Here is a 13,987-nt window from a genome sequence, read left to right as displayed (position 1 = left end):
AAAAGGGAAATTCGTGCCTGTTGAATCTAATATGGTAGTTCAGTGCCCACATACCTCTTGTTTCTCCATCTCTCCCTAGACGTATCCTTCCATGTACTATTAGACCAGTTGAGCATAGAATCATAGAATGGCCTGGGTTGAAAAGGACCACAATGCTCATCTACTTTCAACCCCCTGCTGTGTGCAGGGTCACCAACCAGCAGACCAGGCTGCCCAGAGCCACATCCAGCCTGGCCTTGAATGCCTGCAGGGATGGGGCATCCACAACCTCCTTGGGCAACCTGTTCCAGTGAAATAGATATGGGTGGATAAAGATATGGGCGGATTTATTTGCTCACCTTCAAGACTGCAAGTAGAACCACCAACCATCGGACTCAGAGCTGTTTTTTTTTTTTAACTTAAATTCATCTGGAACTGACTGGATCCACCTCTCCATGTAGTTACCGCTCCAAATTACCAGGTGTGAAATGTGTCCAAAACCATCAAACCAAAGCAGATCAATGCGAGGGCTACTATTAAAATGTCACTATTGACTGCAGCACCTGCAGCAGCCCCGTGTGACAGCTTCACCGCGTGCACCGCAGAAACACAATGTGAAAATAAGCAGAGTCAAAGCACTCCTTTGCCAGAACAGGGATATCTACTCACTGAAAGGCTCTGTCCGTAATTTTGTGGAGACGAGAGTGAAAATCCAGCAACAGGGGCTATGAAAAAAAACAACCCAGCGGGGATTCAGAATAGCTTTGATCTTCTAACACTCAAGAAGACCCCATCCAACTGCTGGAGTTGCTCAGAGCTCTGCAGGGCTGAGCATTGCACATTTCTGGGGCAGGTTATTAAGCAGAAAAGGAAAGGGGTTGGGACCCCATCACAAGGAAAGCCATTCTTTAAAACATTTATGGGCTCTGAGAAGCTGCGCTCCTTCTGCTTCCCCATGGGAGACATCATTTTATGACATCAAGTCGGATTGCATCAGTCACAGCACGGTGGATCGTTTTGGGGGAGGTAATGCAAGGTGACAGTGGGTTTGGGGCAATTTGCATTGCAGCGCATCACTTCAAGGCAAAGGCAGTAAGAAAAATGTACACTACGATGCAAATTGGGTCGAAGAAATTAGCCAGATTAGCAAGAAAACAATTTGCATTTTGAAGAGATCCCATTACCTGCCCGTGCATATATTAGGTCTATCCACACCTGACCCTGAAATACTGAGTGATTCAGTTGGAGTTTTTTACAATGCTGCTTCATGCACAGAGGAGAGGGAGGACTCAGTTCTACATGTGACTCAGAGGAAGCAGGTGCCAGGTCCTGGGCTCTGCAGCTGGCCCAGAACAAGGCTCTGGGCAAGCCCTTGTTCATGACTTCCATGTGCCTTTGCCAGGGATCGTAACTAACTTCATGGGGTTTAATTATCAGCTTAATTATAGCACTTCCCATAACCTCAGAAGAAAGATGCCATTGCAAATGCATTATTCCCTTATTGACTGCTTTTTCAATTAAAATTGCTAACTAGCAAGGAAGCAAGACCCCATAACATTCTCCCTGGTAGAGATATCCCCTCTGTGTTAATTTTAAGCTGCAGAAAGCAAACCTTCCCACCAGCAGCATCTCAAGAGACCTCAGCACCAGAATACCAAGAAAGAGAACTCACAATTTTGGATGAAAATTCCTTTCACAATATTCAACAGCCGGAAAAAAACCTTGTAAAAAAACAGCATATAAGCTCCAAATCTGCATGGCTGAAAGCTGAGAAGGCACGGGTTGCTCTCCATAACAACGTAATACCCTATACCCAAACTCCTATAGGAGCTGTAGGAATTCAGGATGCTCATCACTTCCTGGGTACATACAACCCGAGATTTGCCATGGTGTACACTCAATGGATGCTCTCCCTCTAAGTCGCAGTCACACAGTGCACTACAAGCTGATGTGTGATGCACACACTGAGCATCTGTTCAAGGATCTGCACTGGAGGCAAATTAAACCCTGCACACATCCCTGCGTTTGGCTTTCCCATGCCTACAGATGTGGTTTATATTCAGACTGAGCGATATACAGCTTATTCTGAAATGAACTTTGGGTTGGTTTCAAGGGCTGCAAGGAAAGGAGGAAGATGCCAAGCCAGAGATGTTGTCATATCCCCTGGTTCCTTCCCATGGTTCAGCCAGCAAGCCTCAAATGCTGCCAGTGTTTCAATGCTGCAGTCCTGATCCCTCTGTGCAGGTCCCCAAGCTACCTCCCTCCTGATGGTCACTACATGGGTGACCTTGGCACAACACCAGAGCTCAGCTTCACCTTGCTTTTTAAACCACCTAAACCATTTCCTTATTTACATACAGCTATGCCCTAATATTCCTCTTTCTGCCTCATGCTTCCACTTAATCCTGGCATTAATGCTACCGTGCAAGAAGGGGGTTAGCAATCATGTGCCTGAACCTTGCATGACTAAAAATATGACTCAGAACATTGCTGGTCACACCGTCAGAGATGAATTAGATCTGCTTATCATTACCAGCCCATTTGCATTGGCTGGGCACTAAGTGCTTCCAGATACCCACAAAGGTTGGCTCGCTGTGTAGCAACGTCACCATTCCAGCAAAAAAAAAATAACAGGCAGATGTGATAATGGAAAAGCGTAGCAACTAGATGCACTCCCATCATTCTAATTACTCCATGAGATGCCTGAAGGTACCCAGAAATGTCTTTGGGTCCTACAGAACCCCTCTGACCACCCATGACCATGCACAAACAGCATGCTGACTCAGACCTGCTACCTGCTCAGCAGCTGCACCAAAGCTGCAGTGCTTAATGTTGGCTCACTGTATGCAGAAAGGCCCTGGGGTAAGTTCAATGGAAACGTCCTGACACCAAGGGGGAACCTTGAGGTCCAGCGCCCACCAAGGACAACCCTGGAGCAGCAGCTGAGAGCAGCATAGAACTGGGAAATTCAGCTCTCTCCCAGCCATGGTCCAAGGGAAGGTGCTTTGGACTCAGTACCCCAAGGAAGGGGTGCCTGAATCTCTGAAAAATGGGCTCTGCGCCTTCAACTCCAACCCATTTGTATTGGCGTGGTGCTGTCAGATCTCCAGGCCAAGGAGAACTCAAGTCACCACCATTCGCTGAGCTTCACTGGTCGCCTGCAAACGGCCCTGCCAGAACTCTGCTGACTTGAAGGTGTAATTAAATGCTGAGCAGAGCAGCAGCATGAACCCCTGTGCCCTGCATCCCACGGGAGAGCCCCGACCCTCTGCCTTCAGCCACTGCTCTGTCTGAAGGTCCCCGGCTGGAGTGGCTCCCTTGGAGGGAGCAATAAAATATTTATCGGGCTGGGAGAAAGGCAGCACGAGAGGTGAAAGAAAAAGAGAGAGGAAAAAAATGTGCATGGACTGCACTGCCCTACACAAGGGCAGAAAGACTTGCACCGCTTTCAGAGCCTCCTGCTTTAAAGACCTTGCACCTGAGTGCTTCCTAAAGAAATCATCACCCCAGCCAGGCTCAGGATAGCTGGGTTCTTCTTCTTCCTGCAAAGTATCCTGCCATGGCACCAGAGTGATGCATGCATTTGAATGGAGATGAGGATGTGCTGAGTGTAGACTGATAAGTATTCACACTTTTTTTTCTTGCATTTGACCTCCAGAGTGCAGCTAGGTGATATATTTAAAGTTAATGAGCTAGTCACTTGCAGCTCAGGTCCCAGGCGTGCACAACACTCCTGTTTATTTTTATTCTCATAACAGCTAGCTGCAGTGACTCCATCCCACTCTGTGTCATTGCATGTGCCCATAAGATAACCTGGGCAATGATAACACGGGCAGGTGCTGGCTGCTGCAGAGGTGTGCATGGAGCAGCTCCAGCCACAGATGAATATTTTGGTTTCTGAGATGTTCAGAACAGAGAGCAGCCTGACACCAACACAACCCAAAGACTGCCCCCTGCATTACAGCCTCCATCCATAACTTCACTACAGCTGGAGAAAGTCCTTCACTTAGGACTTTGACAGCAGTTTTAAGAAAAGACATCCATGAGCCTGGCTGAAAAAAAAGGATAAAGGCACACTCTGGTGACTGCTCTGCTGTGGGGAAACTGAGGCACAAAGCATCACCCGCCCAATCCATGGCCAGGAGGGAGGCTCTGGCAGAGTTAGGTGGGAGACCTTCCTCATCTGACCATCCATGGGCGTGGGACGTGCCAGCACTCCCCAGGATGGAGAAGGGTGACATCTCCTATTTCCTGTCTGCATTTTGCCAGGGAGGGTTGTAGAGGCTCTCTAATATCCTCTGGCAAAGTACACACACATAAACTAGCAGAAAAATACACTTTCCAATTCCTCTTGTGCCATGGTGGCAGCAGGGGCACTCTTACTGCTCACCAGCTCTGCCCCTTATTGTGATACTTTATTGAGGGATTTTGGAGGAAATACTTTGCCAGAGCTGAAGAAAGGAGTGAAACACCTCCAACTAGAGCCCACTCTGTTCCATAAGGGCACCTCAAGGCCCTGGATGGGGTCCTGGGCTGCCTGATCTGGTGGGGGGCAACTAGCCCACAGCAGGATGCGATGTCCCTTCCAATTCAAACCATTCTTTGGTTCAGTGATATTAACTGCCTGCATTTTTCCAAGGACAGCCTATCCTGGAGAGACAGTGACCCAGGAGGACGGATGCGTATCGTGTCCCCTGCAAGCACACACCAGCAGCTTGGTGCCTAAAAATCCAACAGAACTAGTGACCTCAACCACAGAAAATTAAAAATAAAAACATCCATCAGGCCCCAGGTGAATAACATGTCAGCATCGTGTGGTCCTAGGAAGCCCCAGGGTGACCCAGTGGCTGCGGAACTGCCGAAGTTAGAGTCATAAGGGTCAAGAGGAGCAAAGTCACAGCCCAGCTGCAGCAGGCTTTGTCACTAGGTGAGCTCTGTGAGCATCACAGCATCCATCAGACAGCTCTGCACAGCACTGAGACGGCCAGCAACGAGTCACAGACTCGTTAGATCGGGGGAATGCTGTGCTCCCTGCTGCACACACACGTGCTGTGCCAAAGGCACAACTTGCTATTGCTTATGAATCCATCCTCAGTGCTAAGCTGCAAATCCGACCAGCTTCACCAGCAACAATAACTTCTCTTTGCTCTTTGCAGTGAGAATACTTAATGTGATAATCTCCATTTTACAAATCAGAGGGGACATGGAGTTAGTGGCCACTATAAATACAGCCAGGTCTCATCACATCCATCTCACCCAGCAAGGCCCCCAGTTCGCAAAGGATGAGCCCATGGAAATGGTGCTGGACTGCTTCTCACATAGCAAAATCAGAGGCTTCTGAGCACAAAAGGCAAGCCCAAAATCTTCAACAAAGTCTGACCATTCTTTCTCTGTGAAGTCTGCAGTGTCATATTGAACTGGTTCGACACCGTGAATGAGCCATGGCAAGAAAACTGTGAAAAAAGGCAAAGAAAGTTAAAAAATATTTCATTTTTGCAGCATCAGTGTACCACACAGGGCAGTACAAGCCAATCCGAGCAGGCAAACATTTGTCAGCAGGCAAATCTGCTCCCCTTCCAACCCCAACCCAACAGCAACACAATGGCAAGGAGAGCTTTTAGGGAGACACCTGGTACCCCAACAGCATCCCTGGAGTCACCAAGAGTCACCATGAATAGCTCCACAAAGAGCCCTCCTAACTGGTTAGGGAACGTTCCAAATTTTAATTTGGGATTCACATTCATTTTAATTGCTCAAGAGGAAGCTGCAGGAGATGCTGGATTTTTGCTGTTCCCACTGATGTATCACACAATGTGACAAAAAGGTAGCAGGTATCTCGCTTGTACACTGATGGAGCTGGCTTGTCTTCTGCTTGATCAAAGTATTTCCTATTTGTACTATAACAAACAATTTGACACACTGGATAGTTTTTTTTTTGTTAGCCTGAAGTTATTTTCCCAGGGTACTGAAAACCAGCTGCTCCTCTAATTAGTACACTGAGTGCTTATTTTATTGCGTGGATGAAAGTGTCTGATGTTGTAACGAAACAGTTTGACACTTAAGTCACACATTCGTCTATTTTATTGCTAAAGTCTGCTTAAAGAGTAGGCATCTCAAATAAGGCAACACATTTAATGTGCCATTTCTCTGCATTTTTATTAGCATTACTGCCAATAGGACGAATCTGGAAAAAAAAAATTATTTTGCCAGCAAATAAATATTTAAAATATTATGCTTTCCACCAACTGACAGAATATTTCAGGTCATTCTCCAGATTGCAGACAGAAATGTATGCACCTCTCAGAGTCTGCAGTGTTTATATCCACGCAATACCTCATTATGTCTAAGGATGAAGAAAATCAAGAGTATAAACTAAGGTAAAACCCGGCCTCTCTTTCCAGGCATAAAATAAAACACAATGTCCACACAAGGCACAACCACTGGAGATGCCCACCTATCCTGAGCAGCCTTCTGCTGGCAAACATTCACACACCACCTCTAAAATAAGACGTAAGGAAAGCTCTGGTCTGATGTGAATCACGCTTGCAGCAATGGAAACACTGTTCTTCCCTTCCTTCCCCAAGAGAGGAGAATTGCTTCAAATAACCCTTTGCCTTCCGTTCGATTTTGGTACTTTTATCTCTTCCATCACAGCAATGCTACAGCACCTTCCAGCAGCTCATGAAAGGGGATTTCTGATGATTTATAAACTTTCTCTAGAGACCTTCAAATATTCCAAGTGTGTTCTCATTTTTCACTCTAATCCAGTTTTTGTTCCAGCTGAACTATTTCTTCAGTGGCAGCTGTGGTTCCCCCCCATCTGGCTGGAGCACCCCTTACAGAACATCAAGGGAGGAGGAAGACAAGGCAAAGAAGGCACTTTTTGGAAACACATTGGATACCACAACAGCAGAGTATCCAATGCATATCCAAAAGGTAACCTTGCTTCATGGCATTAAAGCCCAACAGATGAGTAACCCAAGCATAACCCAAGTGCTCCACTGGCTTTATGGCACAGGACAGAGGTATCCTCGTGGTTCCCATGGGCAGGAATCCCCTCTGCTCCTCCTGGAGGACGTTCAGAAGCTGCTGAGCATCTCTGGCATCACCCACTGACAATCCCCGTGGGCAAACCCACTTGTTACTCTCATTTCCACCTATCACTGCCAGGGCTGGGACACAGCTCAACACAACCAAAACATCACCACATCCGTGTTTCATGGAACCTGAAATACTTAAACAGAAATTATCCTTTGGGAGTTTGTTGGGACTCTGAAAATGTTGCTGGGAAGCAGAGGATGCTGCCGGCTGTCCCCTGTGCAATCAAAGCTGAGAAGGAAAAGAAGCAGGAGAACAAAGAAAAGAAAGGTTTCTTTTCCACCTGGAGAAAGCAGTGAGATAGCAGAGACGTAACCAACCATAATAAAGAGAACACAATTCTAAAAAAAAAGTCTTCAAGTGATACCAAAGCGAATAATTCATTACACAAAGACAACGGACAGGTGATCAGGTACCCAACACATCCCATTTTCTAACCAACTCAATGTGTTACGAAATGCAGCTCCATTTCTGCTCTGGAGCTTCACCAACAGCCCCAGACAGCATTGTCCATGGGCAGCTCTGGAGCTGAGCCCTGTGTTAATTACTGAGCTGGGTGAGATCCCTTCTGGCAGGAGGTGACATACAGGTGTGAAACGCTCCTTTTCTACTTGCTATGCACACCCATAACAGCACTCCAACGCACTGCAAGGTGCTTTGTCCACCCAGCTCCCATCCTTTTGCTGCCCCACATCCTGACCCAGACAGGCTGAGCTTCCTCCTCCCTGCAGAGCACGAGGTGTGCAAAGGAACCCAGACTAAGAACAGCTCTAACTGCTCAACATTAGAATACCATCAGTTAAAAAATCCCCGGCAGACACCCTGCCATCCTGCAAGGCAAAAGTGATCCCAAGGTAATACCTGATGAAAACCACATGCTTGCAGCTAGGTCTGGTCAGACTGGTTCTCATGAAATACAAAGCGCTGCCAATTGTATTACCTCATTATTAGCAGACACTGGCAGCAGCCCTGCGTGGAGATCGGCCGTCTGGCTGCGCAACCTGCCGGCACCTCGTAACTTATGTGGGGTGTGCAGGAGGACGGCTGCCTCTCTCCTGGTTCTACAGCCCATGGGACTCTGTGAAGGGAGGAAAAGCTCTGCAGCCTTCAAGTGGAGTGTATGGGGTCAGGCTGTCCTTGGGGGAGTGGGGTATGTGCGACACCCCAGGGCTCGCTGTGTTCAAGCCCTGCTACTGAATGATGCTCACATGTAATGTGCAAGGAAGGAGGGAGCTGTTGCTGGTTCTCACTGTGAAATCACAGCAAAAAGTCCAGACGAGTCAAGATAAAAATCCAAGACAACCCACCAGAGAGAAAGCAGTCATAAGCCACGTAATATTAATTCAAGCTGAACAGTATTAATTCAACTTGCAGGCAAGGTAAATCTTTCACATAACATTCCCCTATTCGCTCAGTGCCTAAGGAATTTCCCATTCCCCAATGCTGTCTCAATGTCTGGTCCTCTCAGACTCCCCATGTCACAGATTTGTGCCCTGGTCCCTAAGCTCCTAAGCACTGCAGCAGCAGGTAAATGCGATGCAGACCCAGAGCAGTACTCATCCCCACGCTGCATCCTTGGAGGAGAGAGATAGGATCACCCCCACCTTGGCAGAAAGCACGCTGAGCTTTCTGAAAGCCCTCGGACAGGAATTCAACACCTTCCATCTGCAGCCCATTACTCTGCACTGTAACTCCACCTCTCGGTTACAGGTCCCAGAGTGCAGCAGGAAAGGAGCCAAAGTCTCAAGTCAGTGAGATCGAGAGTTAGGGAATAACTGGAGATGAATCAGGATGGAGAGCCAAGTGCACAGCACTCTTTTTCCAGAAATCACAGAGTTGCAGTAAAAGACCCCAAGAACTGGCGCCGCGCTGAGTCTGGCCTTTGTGAAGTCTAAAGAGAAGTCACCTGGTCTGCTAGGAAAGGCCACAGCATAACAAGGTGCAAACAACAACATCTGGGGAAAACGCTTTAAAAAGTGATGGATTTTTTTTTTTTTTTTGTTCCTTTTCTTTCAGGAAAGAGATTGCCTCAAATTGCCAACCATCTCCATCCACTGGGGTATGTGCCATCTCCCTGCAGGAGAGCCTCTAAACACCCTCACGGAGGTTATCACCACTCCCTGCCTAATGAATGCAGTGGTACCCTGCATCCCCAAGGCAAATCTGCTCTCTTATGTCCCCAGAGATGTCCAGCTGTCACCACCTCCCAGGGGCTCTGTTCTCATGGTCCCCTGAGGATGTTGGTGTCACATCAACACAACCTGCACTCCCCTTTAGACCAAGTCTGCATCTGATTCATCTCCCTTTGCTCCATGCTTTTGCCCTGCCGTATCACAGCTCCCTGCACCAGGACAGCATCCCTCCTGCTCTGACCAAGGACATTTTAAAGGCAGCCTGCTTGTTGTGCTCTGCTCTGATTGTAGCTTTGCGGCAGTTAACAAGTCCCCCCTGGCTCTGGCATCCTGATGCTGCATTTCTTTGTTCCTGTTAATGGTGGGTTCTGTTTCTTTTATTACCTCTTGGTAATCGTTTGAGGAGCTCTCACAGCAGGACGTTACTCAAAATCATTCCACCCTTCTAAACTTCTCCATCAAAACCCAGCAACATTTCATTACGGCACAGCACTGCTCCTATCCACAGCATCTTTCACTCGCAAGAAGCACTGAGCACCCCAGGACCACGCTGCTTGCCAGGTGCCCAAGTTACATCCCAGTAAGCATCACTGTGCCAGAAACAAGCAGAGAAAGGACTGCAATAGCCTCGACAGAAATACCAGTTGCCACTTCACACAGAAAGGTTGCCATAGCTGGTTTGTCTTCATCTAGCTGTACCAGTTGGTCAACAAGAGGATGCACCATCTCCCTTGCATGGGTTGCACCAGGGGAGGTTCAGGTTGGATATTAGGAACTATTTCTCTTCAGAAAGAACGGTGATGCAGTGGCACAGCTGTCCAGGGAGGTGATGGGGTCACCAACCCTGGAGGTGTTCCAGAGCCATGGAGATGTGGCACTGAGGGATGTGGCAGTGGGCATGGTGGAGTGGGCTGGGGTTGGACTACATGATCTTGGAAGTCTTTCCCAACCTTACTGATTCTATGATTCTCACAGCGTCCCTCCAAGACCTTCCTTGATGACCATGAACACCCTGAGCCCCAAACAAAAGCTGCAGTGCTCAGGGAGAGCTCCTCACACTGTAGGAGACCCAGCAGTGAGGACTCACCATCCATGTCCAGGCGTTGCATGATGATCGCCAGCTCCACCTCGCTGGGCATGTACCCCAACGAGCGCATGGCCATGCCCAGCTCCTGCTTGGAGATAAAGCCATTCCCATCCCTGTCCAGCACCCGGAAAGCTTCACGGATTTCTGCAAGGGAGAGAAAGGAGAAAAGAGTTATTATGGTGGCGGACATCTTCGTCAATGTATCTGTGCATACGGGATGAAGGAGCAGCATATATTGCCTTTCCTAATGTGAATGTGGCATATTTGATAATTTCAAGTCAATGTAATGACATGAAATGTAATGATATGCTCATCGAAGCATATACTCACACCTCTGTATGCAGACAGATATGTACAACTGCATCAACACTCGTATTATTTTCTCTGCTAAGCATCACTGCAAAATTCAGCATTCATTACAGATGGATCTCCCTCCCTTCTGCAGCATCTGCCTGGAAATCCATTCTGCTCCATTGGAAAGCACTGTCCTGCCCTGGGGCTCCTCCAGCAGCCCTGCCCCACGCCTGTCAGCATGTCTGCAAGACAGACAGCATTATTCCAGGTCTTACCAGGCTCTCACTTTTTTCCAGCAGAACAGCAGCAGTTGGGTGCATCCCCTGCGGGTAGCAGCGCTCTGCAGCCAGTTCTCCAAGCACCACAAATGCGGGTGTACGTCTTTTAAACCAAACCTAGGCAATTTCCATCTCTCCCTCTCCCCAGCTCCTCTTTAATTTACAACTGTTTTACAGCAATAAAGAGCCTCGGATCAATAAAAATGCTGACGGCGTCAAGGGAGTCACTTCCATCATTCTCCTGCAGCCTGGCTCGGCTTCTGACATCTGACTTTGGTTTGCTTTTCAATTCTGGCATATCCCCCCTTGGCATTAACACCCCCTGGTGCAGCCCAGCTCCCAGCCCTGCTCCTCACAGCTTCTCTGCTTGAAGCCCACCACCAAGCTCCCCAGGTGAAGTGGCTCTGATTGGTGAATGCCAAATAAAGCCTTGTCAAAACACTGGCCAGATGGGAGCAGGTTTGCTTGGGAGGATTTGGTTGGAGGTGGAGAGAGAAAGAGGGACTGATTTGTTAGTTAAATGCATCATGTTGTGAGGAGGAAAACACAAGATGCCTTACTATTACATCCTTGGGAAGATCATCAACAATTATTTGGTTTGGTAACCACATGTCAGTCACCCCCTGGTGACCTTTACTGCACTGTATTCACACTGCTCACTCAGGACACTGTTAGTACACCTACTTTGGGCACTGCCTGCCTCCATGCAGAGCAGTCACTCCTTCCAGCACAAATCCCTGCACAGCCCCAGGAAAATGCAGGTCAGGTCTCCTGAATTATGGGACAAATTACCACCTGGAGGCATCCACACTGCTCTGCACCCCATCCCATGCTGACAAGGCAGAGGCTGTGGGAATTCCACTGTGGGCGTTACTGGGAGATGTCAGAAGGCAGCAGAGAATGAGGATGCATGTGTGGAAAGTCACCACGTGCAGCTATGCTCACAGAAGTTTAGCATTCATGTGAACACATTTCATTGGAGAAGTGGGAGGGAAGGCTCTGCAGGTTTCGCAGGAGAACAGATCTAATTAAACACTGATCTATTCTCTATCAGGAATAGATTGAATGGAAAAGATCTGATCAGCTCTGTGCGCGTCATTAAACCTCAGGGACAGGAAAATGCTTTTGGCCCTGCCATGGACTGCACCACCTCTCCCCCTGTCCTCTGCTCCCTGGGAGAAGATAACCAAAGATGATAGAATCATGAAGGTTGGAAAAGACCTCTAAGATCACCCAGTCCTACCCCAACCCACCCCAGCATGGCCATAACCACGTCCCTCAGTGCCACATCCCCACAGCTCTGGAACACCAGATGGTGACCATCACCTCCTTGGGCAGGTGTGCCACTGCAGCATCGTTCCTTCTGAGAAGAAATTTTCCTTAAGGGAGGGATGCTCTTTCTTCCCCCTGGGAAAAAGCTGGGAGCATCTCAGCGCACCAAGAAATGTTTTGGTGACGTCTTTGCTAATGAGTTATCTAAAACTTTACAACTCAAAGGCTGCTCTTAAACCACCTCCCATCAAAATTCACCACCTCCCTTGATGAGGTGCCTGGAACCTCCCTGACCTCCTGCTTCATCTCCACCGTGGCTGTGGTTATCAGGATGGGATGTGACCAGATTTTAACCCAGCCAAAAAGCTCACCAATGCACAAAGGGCAGATCCTACTGATTTCAACAAATCCTGTGCCAGATCTGTAACACCTATGCTATGGGTGTAGCTATATATCAGCTGTGGCTTCCTCAGACTGATCCAGTTTCCTGGATCCACCTTATCTCAGTGCTATGAAGAGGTGGTGGGGCTGCTCAGAGTCAACGCAGCTTGAAGTGCTGGGATGGAACGCAGAGAAGCCTTTGGAGTAGGAACAAATCCCATCAGACACTGCCAGCTGTAGTGAAATCTATTTTCATATGATCTGCTGAAAGCTAAAGTGCAGTAAATATTGCTTCAAAATCAATTATTTTTAAAATAAACTTTTGACAGCTGAAGACATAAACTAAAAATACTGCAGGGAGCCGAGGAAGTTTCAGAACATAAAATATGAGTCTACCTTCCGAAAAGTTTAGACTGATCCAAATTATACAAATAAATTACATCAGTACTGAGGCTTCACAGTGGGGCATCTGAGTGCCAGTCCAGCAAGCGTTCTCTCCAGATACACTGATTTCAGAAGATGCACAAAAGCACAACAACATCTGAACCTTGACTGGAGGACTAAAGGTCCCCCACTTGAGTTCCAGCCCCACTCCACGCCTTTCAGATAAATGAACCTCTGATCAAACCTGAAACATCCTTCATGCACTGACACCCGACCCCAAACTGAGCTTTTTCCACTCCCAGCCTATAAATATTGCTTGTGCAGAGGTATATTTGCAGAGCTATTTATAGGCTGAACACACTGTACACGTAGCAGCTACGACCTCAGCCAGTGCTTCCTCTTTATCTTTGTATGTACCACCACCTCTTTATCAGCTCTTCTTTACGGTGATTCCTCCCCCTCCGACATACTGAGCATCCTCCCCAGGCACAGCCCTGCCACCACCACCCCAATGTCATCCCAAACAGTGCTCCATGAACCCACAGCACCCTGGCTGGCCCTCACCTTCATTTCCAGCTGTTAAATTTCATTACCCAAAGCTAAAAATACATCAGCACTTTCCCCATACGACTTTTCCAAATAAGTCGCCATGGCAACTGATGCTCCTGGCTCAGAACTGGGCACGGATGCATTCATGGGGTGAATCTCTCAACTGCTCTCTGGGCTTGGGAGAAAGTTTGAGTTGCTCTGCATGGGGATGTTTTACCCTGATTGAGAACAACAAAGCCCTCTTTTGCCTTTTAGAGGAAAAGCAAGGCAGTACGTGCCACAGCGATGCTGCCTCAGCAGCCCTGCATTGGCCCCAGCACACATACCTAGATTACACCTCCACTGAGGCATCAATAAGCACTGAATCTCCATTCCACCATAGAAAATAGACAGTTGGCACAGAACTATCTTAATGGACAAAGAAAAAAAAAAAAAGAAAGGAAAATAAAGAAAGAATTGGAAAACAGAAAATAACCCATTTTGCAGCCTGACCTCAGGAAGCATCACCTCTTCCCAAGGAGCCCAACCTAGCT

General features: G+C 47.9%; 1 protein-coding gene across 4 annotated transcripts in view; it reads right to left on the bottom strand.

Annotated features, from left to right (window-relative positions):
• Positions 1-13,987, bottom strand: part of CALN1 (calneuron 1) — a 101,980-nt gene that overhangs the window by 47,172 nt on the left and 40,821 nt on the right. For all 4 annotated transcript variants that reach the window (XM_031591917.2, XM_090122518.1, XM_090122517.1 and 1 more), the window contains one exon: positions 10,297-10,440. In XM_031591917.2, coding sequence (XP_031447777.1) covers positions 10,297-10,440 — 144 coding nt within the window. The remainder of the gene's footprint in view (positions 1-10,296; positions 10,441-13,987) is intronic.

This window comes from Phasianus colchicus, chromosome 21 (assembly GCF_987193195.1).
Source record: "Phasianus colchicus chromosome 21, bPhaCol1.hap1.1, whole genome shotgun sequence".
In the NCBI taxonomy this organism is placed as follows: Eukaryota; Metazoa; Chordata; class Aves; order Galliformes; family Phasianidae; genus Phasianus; species Phasianus colchicus.
The sequence above is the reverse complement of the archived record's forward strand: the minus strand, read 5'-3'. Positions and strand labels throughout refer to the sequence as shown.